Source organism: Myodes glareolus, chromosome 14, assembly GCF_982192425.1.
Source record: "Myodes glareolus chromosome 14, mMyoGla1.1, whole genome shotgun sequence".
Classification (NCBI taxonomy): domain Eukaryota; kingdom Metazoa; phylum Chordata; class Mammalia; order Rodentia; family Cricetidae; genus Myodes; species Myodes glareolus.
Window position 1 is genome coordinate 39,183,406 of NC_142039.1, and position 13,377 is coordinate 39,196,782.

Below are 13,377 nucleotides of genomic sequence, written 5' to 3' on the forward strand. Positions count from 1 at the left end.
CCCCAAATGCAGTTCCACCACCCTCCTCTCCTCCCAATTCCCCACTTTCCCCCTTCCCCAGATCTATTCCCTCTCCATTTCCCTTCAGAAAACAGCAGCTTCCCAGGGAACTCAACAGAACTCGGCATAATAAGATGCAATAAGACTAGACATAAATAAATAAATAAATAAATAAATAAATAAATAAATAAATAAATAAATAAATAAAATCAGGGCTGGACAAAGCAACCTGGTAGGAGGAAAAGGGTCTCAGGAGCAAGCAAAAGAGTCAGAGAAACATACAGGCTCCAAGATTGCTGCCTCAGACTCTGTGGTTTCACTTCAGATCATACAACTCTTTTGTCTTTCACTATTGTTTCTTTAATTGATCAATTAGTGACCTATGACTGAACCAGTACCCAGGTTCTTATCCTAACAACCCTGAAATCAGTCACTCAGACCAAACAGCACCTCAGAGATTCAAAAACCAAGAATAGGGACAGAAGGTATCAGCCTTCTTACAAGGACAGCTATGAACCAGGCAGAGACCTGATGCAATTCATTCTCATGGAGTGCACTGTTGGCACTGAGGTCCTGGACTACAGCCATGGTGCTGTGCTGGTGAGGACAAGTGTCAGCAATACACTATGTCTTAGATTAATGGGCATAAGCTCACTTTTAGAATTTAAAATTTAGAGAATTTTCAAGAAGAGGGACCTAAATTATAGACCCTAGATGGTCTATTGCAGTGGTTCTCAACCTTCCTAATGCTGTGACCCTTTAATACAGTTCCTCATGTGATGGTGACCCCCAACCATAAAATTATTTCATTACTACTTCACAACTGTAATTTTGCTACTGTTATGAATCATAATGTAAATATCTGATAGAGGATTACAACCCGTAGACTGAGAACCACTGTTATATTTGTAATAAAAGCCTGGGGGACCTTGGATTAGACACAAATTACATCTAAACGTCTGTTTCACAAAGAGATTCTTTATTAAACAGGGAAGAAAAACTAAAATGGCTGCTCTCTAGGTCAGGCAGAAAATGTTATTGCAAGTGAAATTCTTAAGAGGAGAAGAAGGGGAGGTCTGTGTTAGAATGGGCTAGGATGCAGTGGTAAAGGACATGGGTTGAGAGAGAAGGGAGGGTCAAGGGAAAGGGGCAGGGATATTTGTCCCAGAGGGATAAAGGACTGCCTCTGGATAGAGAGGAGATGAATGCATCACAAAGATAAATAGTAGTTTACAAAGATAAAGAGGGAAACCCCATACTAGGATGAAGTGTTTCATTTTAATTGTGCATGTTAATTAGGTGGGACAAAGCAACTACTGAATGCTGCACCATGATAGTCAGCCTCTGGGAGAGGGAGTGGCCAAATGAGGGAATAGACCTTGGTGGCTAGCTTTAGAAATGTAATCTAACAGTTTTTAGCAAGGAAGAGGGAATGAGGGAGAAGGGCAAGGCCTGCCAGAGCAAATGCTCCAGTAGGCTAGTGTTCCTTCTGTAACAACAATAAAAATGGATGTGTTCGTGCCATCTTTGGATAGCCCAGTTAACAAACAAGAGCATAAGACATGATTTTTTGTTTTCATCTGGCCACTATGTGCACTTACATTCTTTTGAAAGGGTTAAAAGCTTTAATAGTCATTCATAGCCACCTCCTCCTGCGAGTCTGTGTGTCTGTCTCTCTCTCTTTCTATCTCTCTGTATGTGCATCTGTCTCTCTCTGTCTCTTTCTCACCTCCAAATCTCCTCATAATAACTGCTTTTCTCATTGATCTGATAAAATTCCTGACAAAAGCAGCTGACAGAAGAAGGGGTTTGCTTTGGTTCCCAGTTTCAACACACACACTCCATCACAGTAGAAACAGGAGGTAGCTGGTCACATTGCATGCATAGTCATGAACTTATACATGGTGAAAGCTAACATCGTGCCAAACAAAATTCTAGCTACTAAGTGACTGCCAGAGAGATGGTCTTGAATCAACTGATTAAGTTGCTGATGACAAGGACCGTTATTTCTTTAGCTCTCCACATTCAGGCTGGATTGTTTTCCCACTGGTCTCACATTTTGGCAGAATGCTTTGTGCCTAGAATTCTCTTCACTGCACTTTTTACATCTTTGTTTCTTAAGGTGTAGATCAAAGGGTTGAGACTGGGGGTGACAATGGTGTAAAACAGAGTAAAAAACTGTCCTTCCTCGTGGGATATGGTATTCTGTGGCTTCATGTACATATAAATGAGTGTTCCATAAAACAGGGTTACTACTGTGAGGTGGGAACCACATGTATTCAGGACCTTTTTCCACCTTGCTGCTGCCTTGATCTTCATCACAGCCTGAGTAATGACGCCATAGGAGATGAGAATTAGTGATAGAGGCACTAGAAGAAATATAACTCCAAGGGTAAACACAACAACCTCAATTACTCTGGAATAGACACAAGCCATCTTGATCAATGCTGGCATTTCACAGAAAAAGTTATCCACTTTCCGGTGCCCACACCTTGGCAACTTCAAAGTCAAGGAACAAACAATTAAGGCACTGCCAAGACCACCCAACCAAGCTGACAGCACCATCTTCTGGCAAAGGACAGGGTGCATTATAACTGTGTAGTGAAGAGGTTGGCAGACAGCAGCATAGCGGTCATAGGCCATCACGGCCAAGAGGAGACATTCTGTGGCTCCCAGGTCCAGGGCGAAGAAGAACTGCAGTGCACACCCTCCATATGTGATAGACTTCTTTGGTCCCCATAGATTTACCAGCATCTGTGGGACAATGCTAGTAGTGTAACAGAGGTCCACAAAGGACAAATTAGATAAGAAGAAATACATGGGCGTGTGGAGCTGGGAGTCCAGATAGGACACTAGAATGATAGTCGTGTTTCCTACCAGAGTCACAATATAGAAGATGAAGACAATGACAGAGATGATGTGCTCCAGTTGGGGTCGACTGGAAAATCCCAGAAGGATGAAGTCTTCTCCAGAGCTGTTCATTTCCATTGCTCCTCAGGAAAGGCTAGGAAATAATACTATTGTAACCAAAAATGGAAAGTTTCTGGCTTTTGTCATGAGTATCTAAAATCCATCCATTTGTGTGTGTCTTCTTATTGCAGCATATTTAGAAATATTTGTCAATGACCAGAGCTTCTCCTTGTTTACTTGTATCCAGATGATTCTACAATGTGCTGAACTGAACTCAGTCCCTGTGCACTAGAAATCACTGAAAAGCCTGAATATGCAGTATCACCCCACCCATACTTCTGTGTGTTTTGATTGTGTGTTAAAGCCATAATAATTATAAAAGTGATACTATATATTGTATATATGTATGTGTAAGTATGTATGCATGTGTGGGTATGTGTATATGTATATGTATATGTATATGTATATGTATATGTATATGTATATGTATGAATCAGGGCTTGGCAGTGTTACCTGTGCTTGCCTTGAACGGAAAAGATCTTGAAATTTTCCCCTAGAACTATGACATTTATCCCTTGATTATAATAAAACATTCCTTTATCAAAGGAGCTAAACTTCAAGCAAAAAGTTTTAACTTTTTATATGCTCCACCACTTGATAGCATAATCCTTTTACTTGTGTTTGTTTTTAAAATGCCTACTTCCCAGCTGTTCTAACTATCATAATCACACCACCATCAGCTCTTCCTTTTCTCCTGAGTTTTTCTCTATTCAGCATCGCAGGCATTACGCTTTCTGTATCTATTTTAGGGTTCACAGCTACACTTTTTTTGTTGTTGTCATTGACAGTATGTCTTTGTTTCTCAAGAAATAACCTTTCTAATGATTACCCTTTATGTGTTCTGTGTCACTTTGAATATCTTTAAAATGCTACATAGTCTACTCAACTTTATGGATTTATTTCAGGGTTAAACAATGAACTAGTTCTAGAATCACAGACGCATAGCAACAGCCACTGTCAGCTTCTGGTCCCTCACCCACTCCACAGAAGAGGCCAGGTGGATGCTTCAGCAAGAGACAGTTCATACAGGCAGTAGAGTGACCGTCCTAATCAAATTCAGCAGCAAGGGGATTTTCTGGCTACTTTGTAGCCTGTTAAGAAAAACCATCACCTGGTTACCTCTAAAAGAGAAGAGATAAGGAACAAAAACTTTCATAAGCCTTGCTATTTGTGAATAATGTGACACATATCCTTACACACATGCCAAGTTTAGGCATTCAGCATCTCCTTTGTCACTGAGCTCTGACCATGAACTGCAGATCTAGATTTTCTTATATTTATAGTGTTCTTATGGGCATGAAAATAAAACCTCATTTCCATTCAAATAAGATGATGATAAATTATCTCAAGTAAATCATTGTTACATAAATCTTAGAGCGTGAAAATATTTTAAATAGATAGACGCCCAGGTCGCCCTACAGAGTTGGCTACCCCCTCCCACCTGCCATCCTAGCTCCCATCCAGGTACGAATTCCTATATTTCTCCCTTCCCCCTGGGGCCATAAAATTTCCCCAGCTCAGCTGCCTTGCAAGCTGGGCCTTGGCTGTAGGCGCAGCCCGGCTCGAGGCAGTTCCTGGGTCCTAAAGGCCTCCCTGAGGACAGGTGGTCCAGGTGCCAGCTCAGCCACATTCCTGACCAGCAGGGGCCCTGACTTCTAGCAGAGGGCCTTCTGTGGGGTGAGCTGGCTTCGGGCCGTGGCAGGGTCCCGGAGAGGAGGAGCTTGGGCGTTCCCCGACCCCATAGACGCCCAGGTCGCCCTGCAGTGCTGGCTACCCCCTCCCGACTGCCATCCCAGCTCCCATCCAGCAGGGGCCCTGACTTCTAGCAGAGGACCATCAGTGGGGTGAGTTTGCTTCGGGCCGTGGCAGGGTCCTGGTGAGGAGGAACTTGGGTGTTCCCCGACCCCATAGACGCCCAGGTCGCCCTGCAGTGCTGGCTACCCCCTCCCGCCTGCCATCCCAGCTCCCATCCAGGTACGAATTCCTATATTTCTCCCTTCCCCCTGGGGCCATAAAATTTCCCCAGCTCAGCAACCTTGCGAGCTGGGCCTGGGCTGTAGGCGCAGCCCGGCTCGAGGCAGTTCCTGGGTCTTAAAGGCCTCCCTGAGGACAGGTGGACCAGGTGCCAGCTCAGCCACATTCCTGACCAGCAGGGGCCCTGACTTCTAGCAGAGGGCCATCGGTGGGGTGAGTTTGCTTCCGGCCGTGGCAGGGTCCTGGTGAGGAAGAGCTTTGGCGTTCCCCGACCCCACAGTCCCCCAGGTCGCCCTGCAGTGCTGGCTACCCCATCCCGCCTGCCATCCCAGCTCCCATCCAGGTACGAATTCCTATATTTCTCCCTTCCCCCTGGGGCCATAAAATTTTCCCCAGCTCAGCTGCCTTGCAAGCTGAGCCTGCATTGTAAGTGCATCCAGGAAAGAGGGAGTGCCTGTGCTTCAATAGCCTGCCTGAGGAAAGGTGGGCATTCTGTCAGTGAAGTCCCTGCCCAAGAAGGGAACCTGACCCGGTAACAGAAGTTCCAATAGAGAACATTTGAAGTAAGAGATGGGCAGACGCCAAGGCAAGACCTCCTCCAACAATCTGAAAAACAACATGAAAACACCAGATCCCAAAGACCCTACAACAGAAGGGCTTGAACACCTTAACCCAGAAGAAGTGGAAAAAAGTGCCATTATGAAAGCAATAGAGTTCCTTAAACAGGATATGAATAACTCCCTTAAAGAATTGGATGAGAAATATAACAAAAAGTTTGAAGAAATGAGTATAGAAATTGATGAGAAATATAACAAAAAGTTTGAAGAAATAAGTAAATCCGTGAATGAGACCCTGAGAAACCAAGAAAAAACAATCAAACAAGTAAAGGAAACAGTGCAAGAATTGAAAACTGAAATGGAGGCAATGAAGAAAACACAAACGGAGAACCGGCTGGATATGGAAAACCTAGGTAAACGAACGGAGACTACAGAATCAAGCATAACCAATAGAATACAAGAGATAGAAGAACGAATCTCAGAATCTGAAGATACCATAGAGAAAATAAATGCTCTGGTCAAAGAAAACGGCAAATCCAACAAATTCTCTTCACAAAACATTCAGGAAATCTGGGACACAATAAAAAAACCAAATCTAAGAATAATAGGGATTGAAGAAGGAGAAGAACTGCAGATCAAAGGCCCAGAAAATATATTCAACAAAATTATAGAAGAAAACTTTCCCAACCTAAAGAACGATATTCCTATGAAGGTTCAAGAAGCATACAGAACACCGAATAGACTGGATCAGAAAAAAAATCCTCTCGCCACATAATAATCAAAACACAAAACATAAATATTAAAGAAAAAATTTTAAGAGCTGCAAAGGAAAAAGGTCAAGTAACTTATAAAGGTAAACCTATCAGGCTTACACCGGATTTCTCTATGGAAACCATGAAAGCCAGACGATCCTGGATAGAGGTACTGCAGAAACTAAGAGACCATGGATGCAAACCCAGACTACTATACCCAGGCAAGCTATTGTTCACTATCAACGGAGAAAACAAAATATTCCAGGATAAAAACAAATTTAAACAATACGTAGCTACTAATCCAGCCTTATAGAGAATATTAGAAGGAAAATCACTACCGAAGGAATCCAACATTCCCAACACGGCCTACAATAACTCGAACATCTAGCGACCATTCACAAGCACAGATCAAAGAAGAAAAACACATACATTCTACTACCTAAAAAAAAAAAAAAATGACCGGAGTCAACAACCACTGGTCATTAATATCACTTAATATCAATGGACTCAATTCACCTATAAAGAGGCACAGACTTAGAGATTGGATACGAAAACAGGATCCAACATTCTGCTGCTTACAAGAAACACACCTCAACCACAAAGACAGACACCTACTCAGAGTAAAGGGTTGGGAAAAGGTTTTCCAAGCAAATGGACCTAAGAAACAAGCGGGCGTGGCCATTCTAATATCTAACAAAATCGACTTCAAACTAAAATCAATCAGAAGAAATGGAGATGGACATTTCATACTCATAACTGGAACAATTCATCAGGAGGAAGTCTCAATCCTGAATATCTATGCTCCTAATATAAAGGCACCCACATATGTAAAAGAAACTCTTCTAGAACTCAAGGCGGTCATCAAACCACACACACTAATAGTAGGAGACTTCAACACTCCTCTCTCACCAATGGACAGGTCAATCAGACAGAAACCAAACAGAGAATTGAGAGATCTATTGGAGGTATTGAATCAAATGGACTTAACAGACATCTATAGAACACTCCACCCAAATAGGAAAGAATATACCTTTTTCTCTGCAGCTCATGGAACCTTCTCGAAAATTGACCACATACTCGGTAACAAAGCAAACTTCCACAGATACAAAAAAATATTAGTAACTACCTGTGTCTTGTCAGATCACCATGGACTAAAATTAGAATTCAACAACAATGCTCCCCCCAGGAAGCCAACAAACTCATGGAAACTGAACAGTCAACTACTAAATCACCCCTGGGTCAAGGAAGAAATAAAGAAAGAAATTAAACTCTTCCTTGAATTTAATGAAAACAAAGACACAACATACTCAAACCTATGGGACACTATGAAAGCAGTGCTAAGAGGAAAGTTCATAGCACTAAGTGCCCAATTAAAGAAAGCGAAGAAAGCACACATTGGAGACTTAACAGCACACTTGAAAGATCTAGAAAAAAAAGCTGATTCACCCAGGAGGTCTAGAAGACTGGAAATAATCAAACTGAGGGCTGAAATCAACAAAATAGAAACAGAGAAAACAATCCAAAGAATCAATGAATCAAAAAGCTGGTTCTTGGAGAAAATCAACAAGATTGACAAACCCCTATCCAAATTAATCAAACGGCAGAGAGAGAACATGCAAATTAATAAGATCAGAAATGAAAAGGGAGACATAACCACAGACACAGAGGAAATTCAGAAAATCATTAGATCTTACTATGAAAGTTTATATGCCACAAAGTTGGAAAATGTAAAAGAAATGGACATGTTTTTAGATAAGTACCATATACCAAAGTTGAACCAAGAACAGGTGAACAATCTAAATAGACCTGTTAGTCGCGAAGAATTAGAAGCTGTTATCAAAAATCTCCCTACCAAAAAAAGCCCAGGACCAGATGGTTTCAATGCAGAATTCTACCAGAACTTCCAGGAAGAGCTAATACCTATACTCCTTAACGTATTCCACAATATAGAAACAGAAGAGTCATTGCCTAACTCCTTTTATGAAGCTACAGTTACCCTAATACCAAAACCACACAAAGACACAACCAAGAAAGAGAATTACAGGCCAATCTCACTCATGAACATCGACGCGAAAATTCTCAATAAAATACTGGCAAACCAAATCCAAGAGCACATTAGAAAAATTATCCATTATGATCAAGTCGGCTTTATTCCAGAGATGCAGGGCTGGTTCAACATACGCAAATCTATCAATGTAATCCATCATATAAATAAACTGAAAGAAAAAAACCTATGATCATCTCACTAGATGCTGAAAAAGCATTTGACAAAATTCAACACCCATTTATGATAAAGGTGTTGGAGAGACTGGGGATACAAGGATCATACCTAAATATAATAAAAAGTAATATACAGCAAGCCGACAGCTAACATCAAACTGAATGGAGAGAAACTCAAAGCCTTTCCACTAAAATCAGGAACACGACAAGGCTGTCCACTCTCCCCATACCTCTTCAATATAGTGCTTGAAGTTCTAGCAATAGCAATAAGACAACATAAGGAGATCAAGGGGATTCGTATTGGAAAGGATGAAGTTAAACTTTCGTTATTTGCTGACGATATGATAGTTTACATAAGTGACCCCAAAAACTCTACCAAAGAACTCCTACAGCTGATAAACACCTTTAGTAACGTGGCAGGATACAAGATCAACTCCAAAAAATCAGTGGCCCTCCTATACACAAAGGATAAAGAAGCAGAGAGGGAAATCAGAGAAGCATCACCTTTCATGATAGCCACAAATAGCATAAAATATCTTGGGGTTACTCTAACCAAGGAAGTGAAAGACCTATTTGACAAAAACTTTAAGTCTTTGAAGAAAGAAATTGAGGAGGATACCAGAAAATGGAAAGACCTCCCCTGCTCTTGGATTGGGAGAATCAACATAGTAAAAATGGCAATTCTACCAAAAGCAATCTATAGATTCAATGCAATCCCCATCAAAATCCCATCAAACTTCTTCACAGACCTTGAGAGAACAATAATCAAGTTTATATGGCAAAACAAAAAACCCAGGATAGCCAAAACAATCTTATACAATAAAAGAACTTCTGGAGGCATTACCATCCCTGACTTCAAACTCTATTATAGAGCTACAGTATTGAAAACAGCTTGGTATTGGCATCAGAACAGAGAAGTCGACCTATGGAATCGAATAGAAGACCCAGATATTAACCCACAAACTTATGAACACCTAATTTTCGACAAGGGAGCTAAAGGTATACAATGGAAGAAGGAAAGCATCTTTAACAAATGGTGCTGGCATAATTGGATGTCAACCTGTAAAAAAATGAAAGTAGATCCATATCTATCACCATGCACAAAAATCAAGTCCAAATGGATTAAAGACATCAACATTAATCCGTCCACTTTGAACCTAATAGAAGAGAAAGTGGGAAGTAGTCTACAAGTTTTAGGCACAGGAGGCCTCTTCCTAAGTAGGACCCCAGCAGCACAGACAATAAGAGAAACAATGAATAAATGGGATCTACTGAAACTGGGAAGCTTCTGTAAAGCAAAGGACACTGTCAGTAGGACAAAAAGGCTGCCTTCTGACTGGGAGAAGATCTTCACCAACCCCTCATCAGACAAAGGTCTGATCTCCAAAATATACAAAGAACTCAAGAAACTAGGCACTAAAACTCTAATTAACCCAATTAAAAAATGGGGTACTGAACTTAACAGAGAATTCACAACAGATGAACTTCGAATGGCCAGAAGACACTTAAGGTCATGCTCAACCTCCTTAGCGATCAGGGAAATGCAAATCAAAACCACTTTGAGATACCATCTTACACCTGTCAGAATAGCTAAAGTCAAAAACACCAACGATAGCCTATGCTGGAGAGGATGTGGGGTGAGGGGAACACTCATCCATTGTTGGTGGGAATGCAAACTTGTGCAGCCACTGTGGAAATCAGTGAGGCGGTTTCTCAGGAAACTGGGAGTCAACCTCCCTCAGGACCCAGCAATTCCACTCTTGGGAATATACCCTAAAGATTCCCTAACATACTACAAAAGCATTTGTTCTACTATGTTCATAGCAGCACTATTTGTAATAGCCAGAACCTGGAAACAGCCTAGGTGCCCCTCAATAGAAGAATGGTTAAAAAAGGTGTGGAACATATACACATTAGAGTTTTACTCAGCGGTAAAAAACAATGACATCTTGAATTTTGCATGCAAATGGATGGAAATAGAAAACGCTTTACTGAGTGAGGTAAGCCAGACCCAAAAAGAGGAACACGGTATGTATTCACTCATAAGTGGATTCTAACCATAATTAAAGGTCTTTGAGCCTATTATTCGTGATCCTAGAGAAGCTAAATAAGAAGATGAACCTGATGAAGATTATTTAGCTATCCACCAGGAGGTAGGAAATAGACAAGAGTCCCAGGTAACCTCGGGTGCATGGGGGGGTGGGAGGGTTGATGGAAGGGGAGAGTGTTAGAGAGAAGGGAGTAGGGGAGGAACGGGGAAAGCTCGGTGGCCTGGGATGGGGGGGGGGAGGGAGGAAGGATGAATATGGGATCAGGGAAGAATATATTTCAACTAAGGGAGTCATTTTAGGGTTTACAGGAGACTTGATTATTTATGGGATCCCAGGTCCAAGGAGAGATCCCCCAGATTGTTCTCTGGACAGAGGAGAGGGTGCCTGAATTGGCCGTGGCCCATAACCATACTGATGTATATTTTGCTTATCACCATAGATCCTTCATCTGGCGAAGGACGGCGATACAGTCGGAGACCCACATTGGAGCACCGGACTGAGCCCCCCGAGGTCCAAATGAGGAGCAGAAGGAGGAAGAACATGAAAAACGAAATCAGTACTGCGAGGGATGCTATCACCCACTGATACAAGGGAACGGATCTAATGAGAGTTTACCAAGGCCAGTTGGACTGGGACTGAACGAGGAGGTGATCTAACCAGATTCTCGGAATTTGGCCGGATTCTCTGACTGTGGCTGGCCCGAAGTCTTTCTGAAAAGCCATTGACTATGATACTGGGACCTGTTTCCTCTGCATATACTGGATTTTGGGGATCCAGTCTGTTTGGACACTCACCTTCCTGGACCTGGAGGGAGGGGGAAGGAACTGGAACTTCCCACAGGGCAGGAAACCCTGACTGCCCTAAGGGACGAAGAGGGAGGAGGAGAGGGAGTGGGGGGAGTGGGAGGGTGTTGGGAAGAGGGGCGGAAATGGAAACTTTTATAATTTAATAAAATTTACTTTAAAAAAAAGAAAATATTTTAATTATAAAAAATGAAGTTTTATTCACAAATTATATGGAGTGAAGATGTTTTCTTAACGAAAGTATAAACTTAACTGAATATCAAGTTTTGGTATTAGTAGGTTGTTTTATATCAATAGGAAGTCAAGTATAGTACTTAGATGAACTTTTTTTTCTTCTTTTGGTGGGAGATGCTTTTTGAGACAGTTTCTTATAGCCCAAGCTGACCTTGAATCTGCTGTGTAGCAGGAGACAGCCTTGAATTCAGGATCCCTCTGCCTTTACTTCCCAAGTGCTGCATGTGTGGGGCTGCAGGCATGTGCCACCACTCCTGATTAATTACAAGAAATGCACATGACATTAAGTCCCAGTCGTAAGCTGTGCATAAGCTGTACTTTTGGGCAGCAATTTTACCTGTGTGAACACTAAGTTCTTCAAATGTGAAGTGAATATACTATTTCCTTCTTCAGTGGGACATTATGGACATTAATACTCATGAAAGTTCTGGAACCTGAGCTTAGGTTTAATTTTGAAAAGACAGACTACCCACACTTCAAATAAGCACATTCTCTCTGACACCTTCACCTTCTGTGCTGCTGGTTTTACATCACAGTTTAGAGCTAAACTCAAACGTCTTGTTTTTTTAAACCTGGCTTCTATGTATAAAATGTACAAATGTACTTCTGTGTACAAAAGTATGCACAACTGTAGTAGGAGATATGTTCTTTTCAGAGAAACCACAGGATCAGGAGCTGATGTCAGCTCCCGAAATGCTGTGGTTACTAATTATCTGTGCTCATTGGGTTTCTTAAAGTGGAGACTGTTCAGAACTAAAATGCCACGGTTTCTAAGGTAAAAACGGACCTCAGAAGTTCTGACTCCAGCCATCTGCAGCACAGATATTCTTTCCAAAAAACATTCAACAGCTCCCATTGTATCAGGTCAGGGGCAGGGAATTCGGCTTTCCCTTTAAGTGGTGCCTCTTACACTGAGCACAAAATCTCCTTTTTGGTGACACTTAGGCACTGACTCTTTCTTTTAATTCCACAAGAAACACCAGAAGTGGTCTATTCACCATAGCTTCCCATCTAATGTGGTTTAATTAATAAATAAGGCAGATACAATGGCAAAATAAGGAAGATGCTGGGTAGATAACCAGTCTAGTAACTAAGTGTGTATTGGATCATTTGACTTATCAAAAATTGGAAGTCCAGACATATGGCTCAGCAGTTAAAAGGCCCTTAGTGTGAGCCTGAAGACTGAATTCTATGTTAGAACCCACATAAGGGTGAAAGGAGAGCAGTAACTCCTGGTAGTTGTTCCTTGACTAATATGTGCATCACACACACACACACATATACACACACACAGTTAGATACTTAGATAAATATATATATATATATGTATATATATGATAGATAGATAGATAGATAGATAGATAGATAGATAGATAGATAGGTAGGTAGGTAGGTAGACAGAGACATGGATAGATAGATAGATAGATAGATAGATAGATAGATAGATAGATAGATAGATAGATAGATAGATGCACTAAATACATCTTGTTTCTTTTAGCTTTAGACGCTATTATCAAATAAACCCTTATATTTCTCTTTACAGGAAGAGCACTTTATCACATGTTCCTTCAGCTGCCTGACCTGAATTTTCTCACGTTTGTCTTGTCCCTGTCCAGGGGCCATCATGGTTCATCCAGGCCTCAAATTCATGAAGTCGAAGATGAGAGCAACATCATAGAAAATCAACACAATGGAAGAAATTGGGAACATCTGTGATCCGGATAACTTTCTTAAACATACGTCAGTATTTTCAGATGCAAATCTTACTGGATTTTCATAAAGTTTGGATCACTTAAGACCCTGGGCATTCTTATTA

At 41.4% G+C, this 13,377-nt stretch overlaps 1 protein-coding gene across 1 annotated transcript; it reads right to left on the reverse strand.

Annotated features, from left to right (window-relative positions):
• Positions 1 to 2,052: 2,052 nt before the first annotated feature.
• LOC148119794 (putative olfactory receptor 2W6) lies at positions 2,053 to 2,988 on the reverse strand. Its single transcript, XM_087896683.1, has one exon. It carries the CDS (start codon positions 2,986 to 2,988, stop codon positions 2,053 to 2,055), a length of 936 nt encoding a protein of 311 aa, XP_087752809.1.
• Positions 2,989 to 13,377: the final 10,389 nt, after the last annotated feature.

Bases quoted from the DNA above. Each gene is read 5' to 3' on its own strand.
- LOC148119794 (XM_087896683.1), bottom strand. From the start codon at position 2,988: ATGGAAATGAACAGCTCTGGAGAAGACTTCATCCTTCTGGGATTTTCC.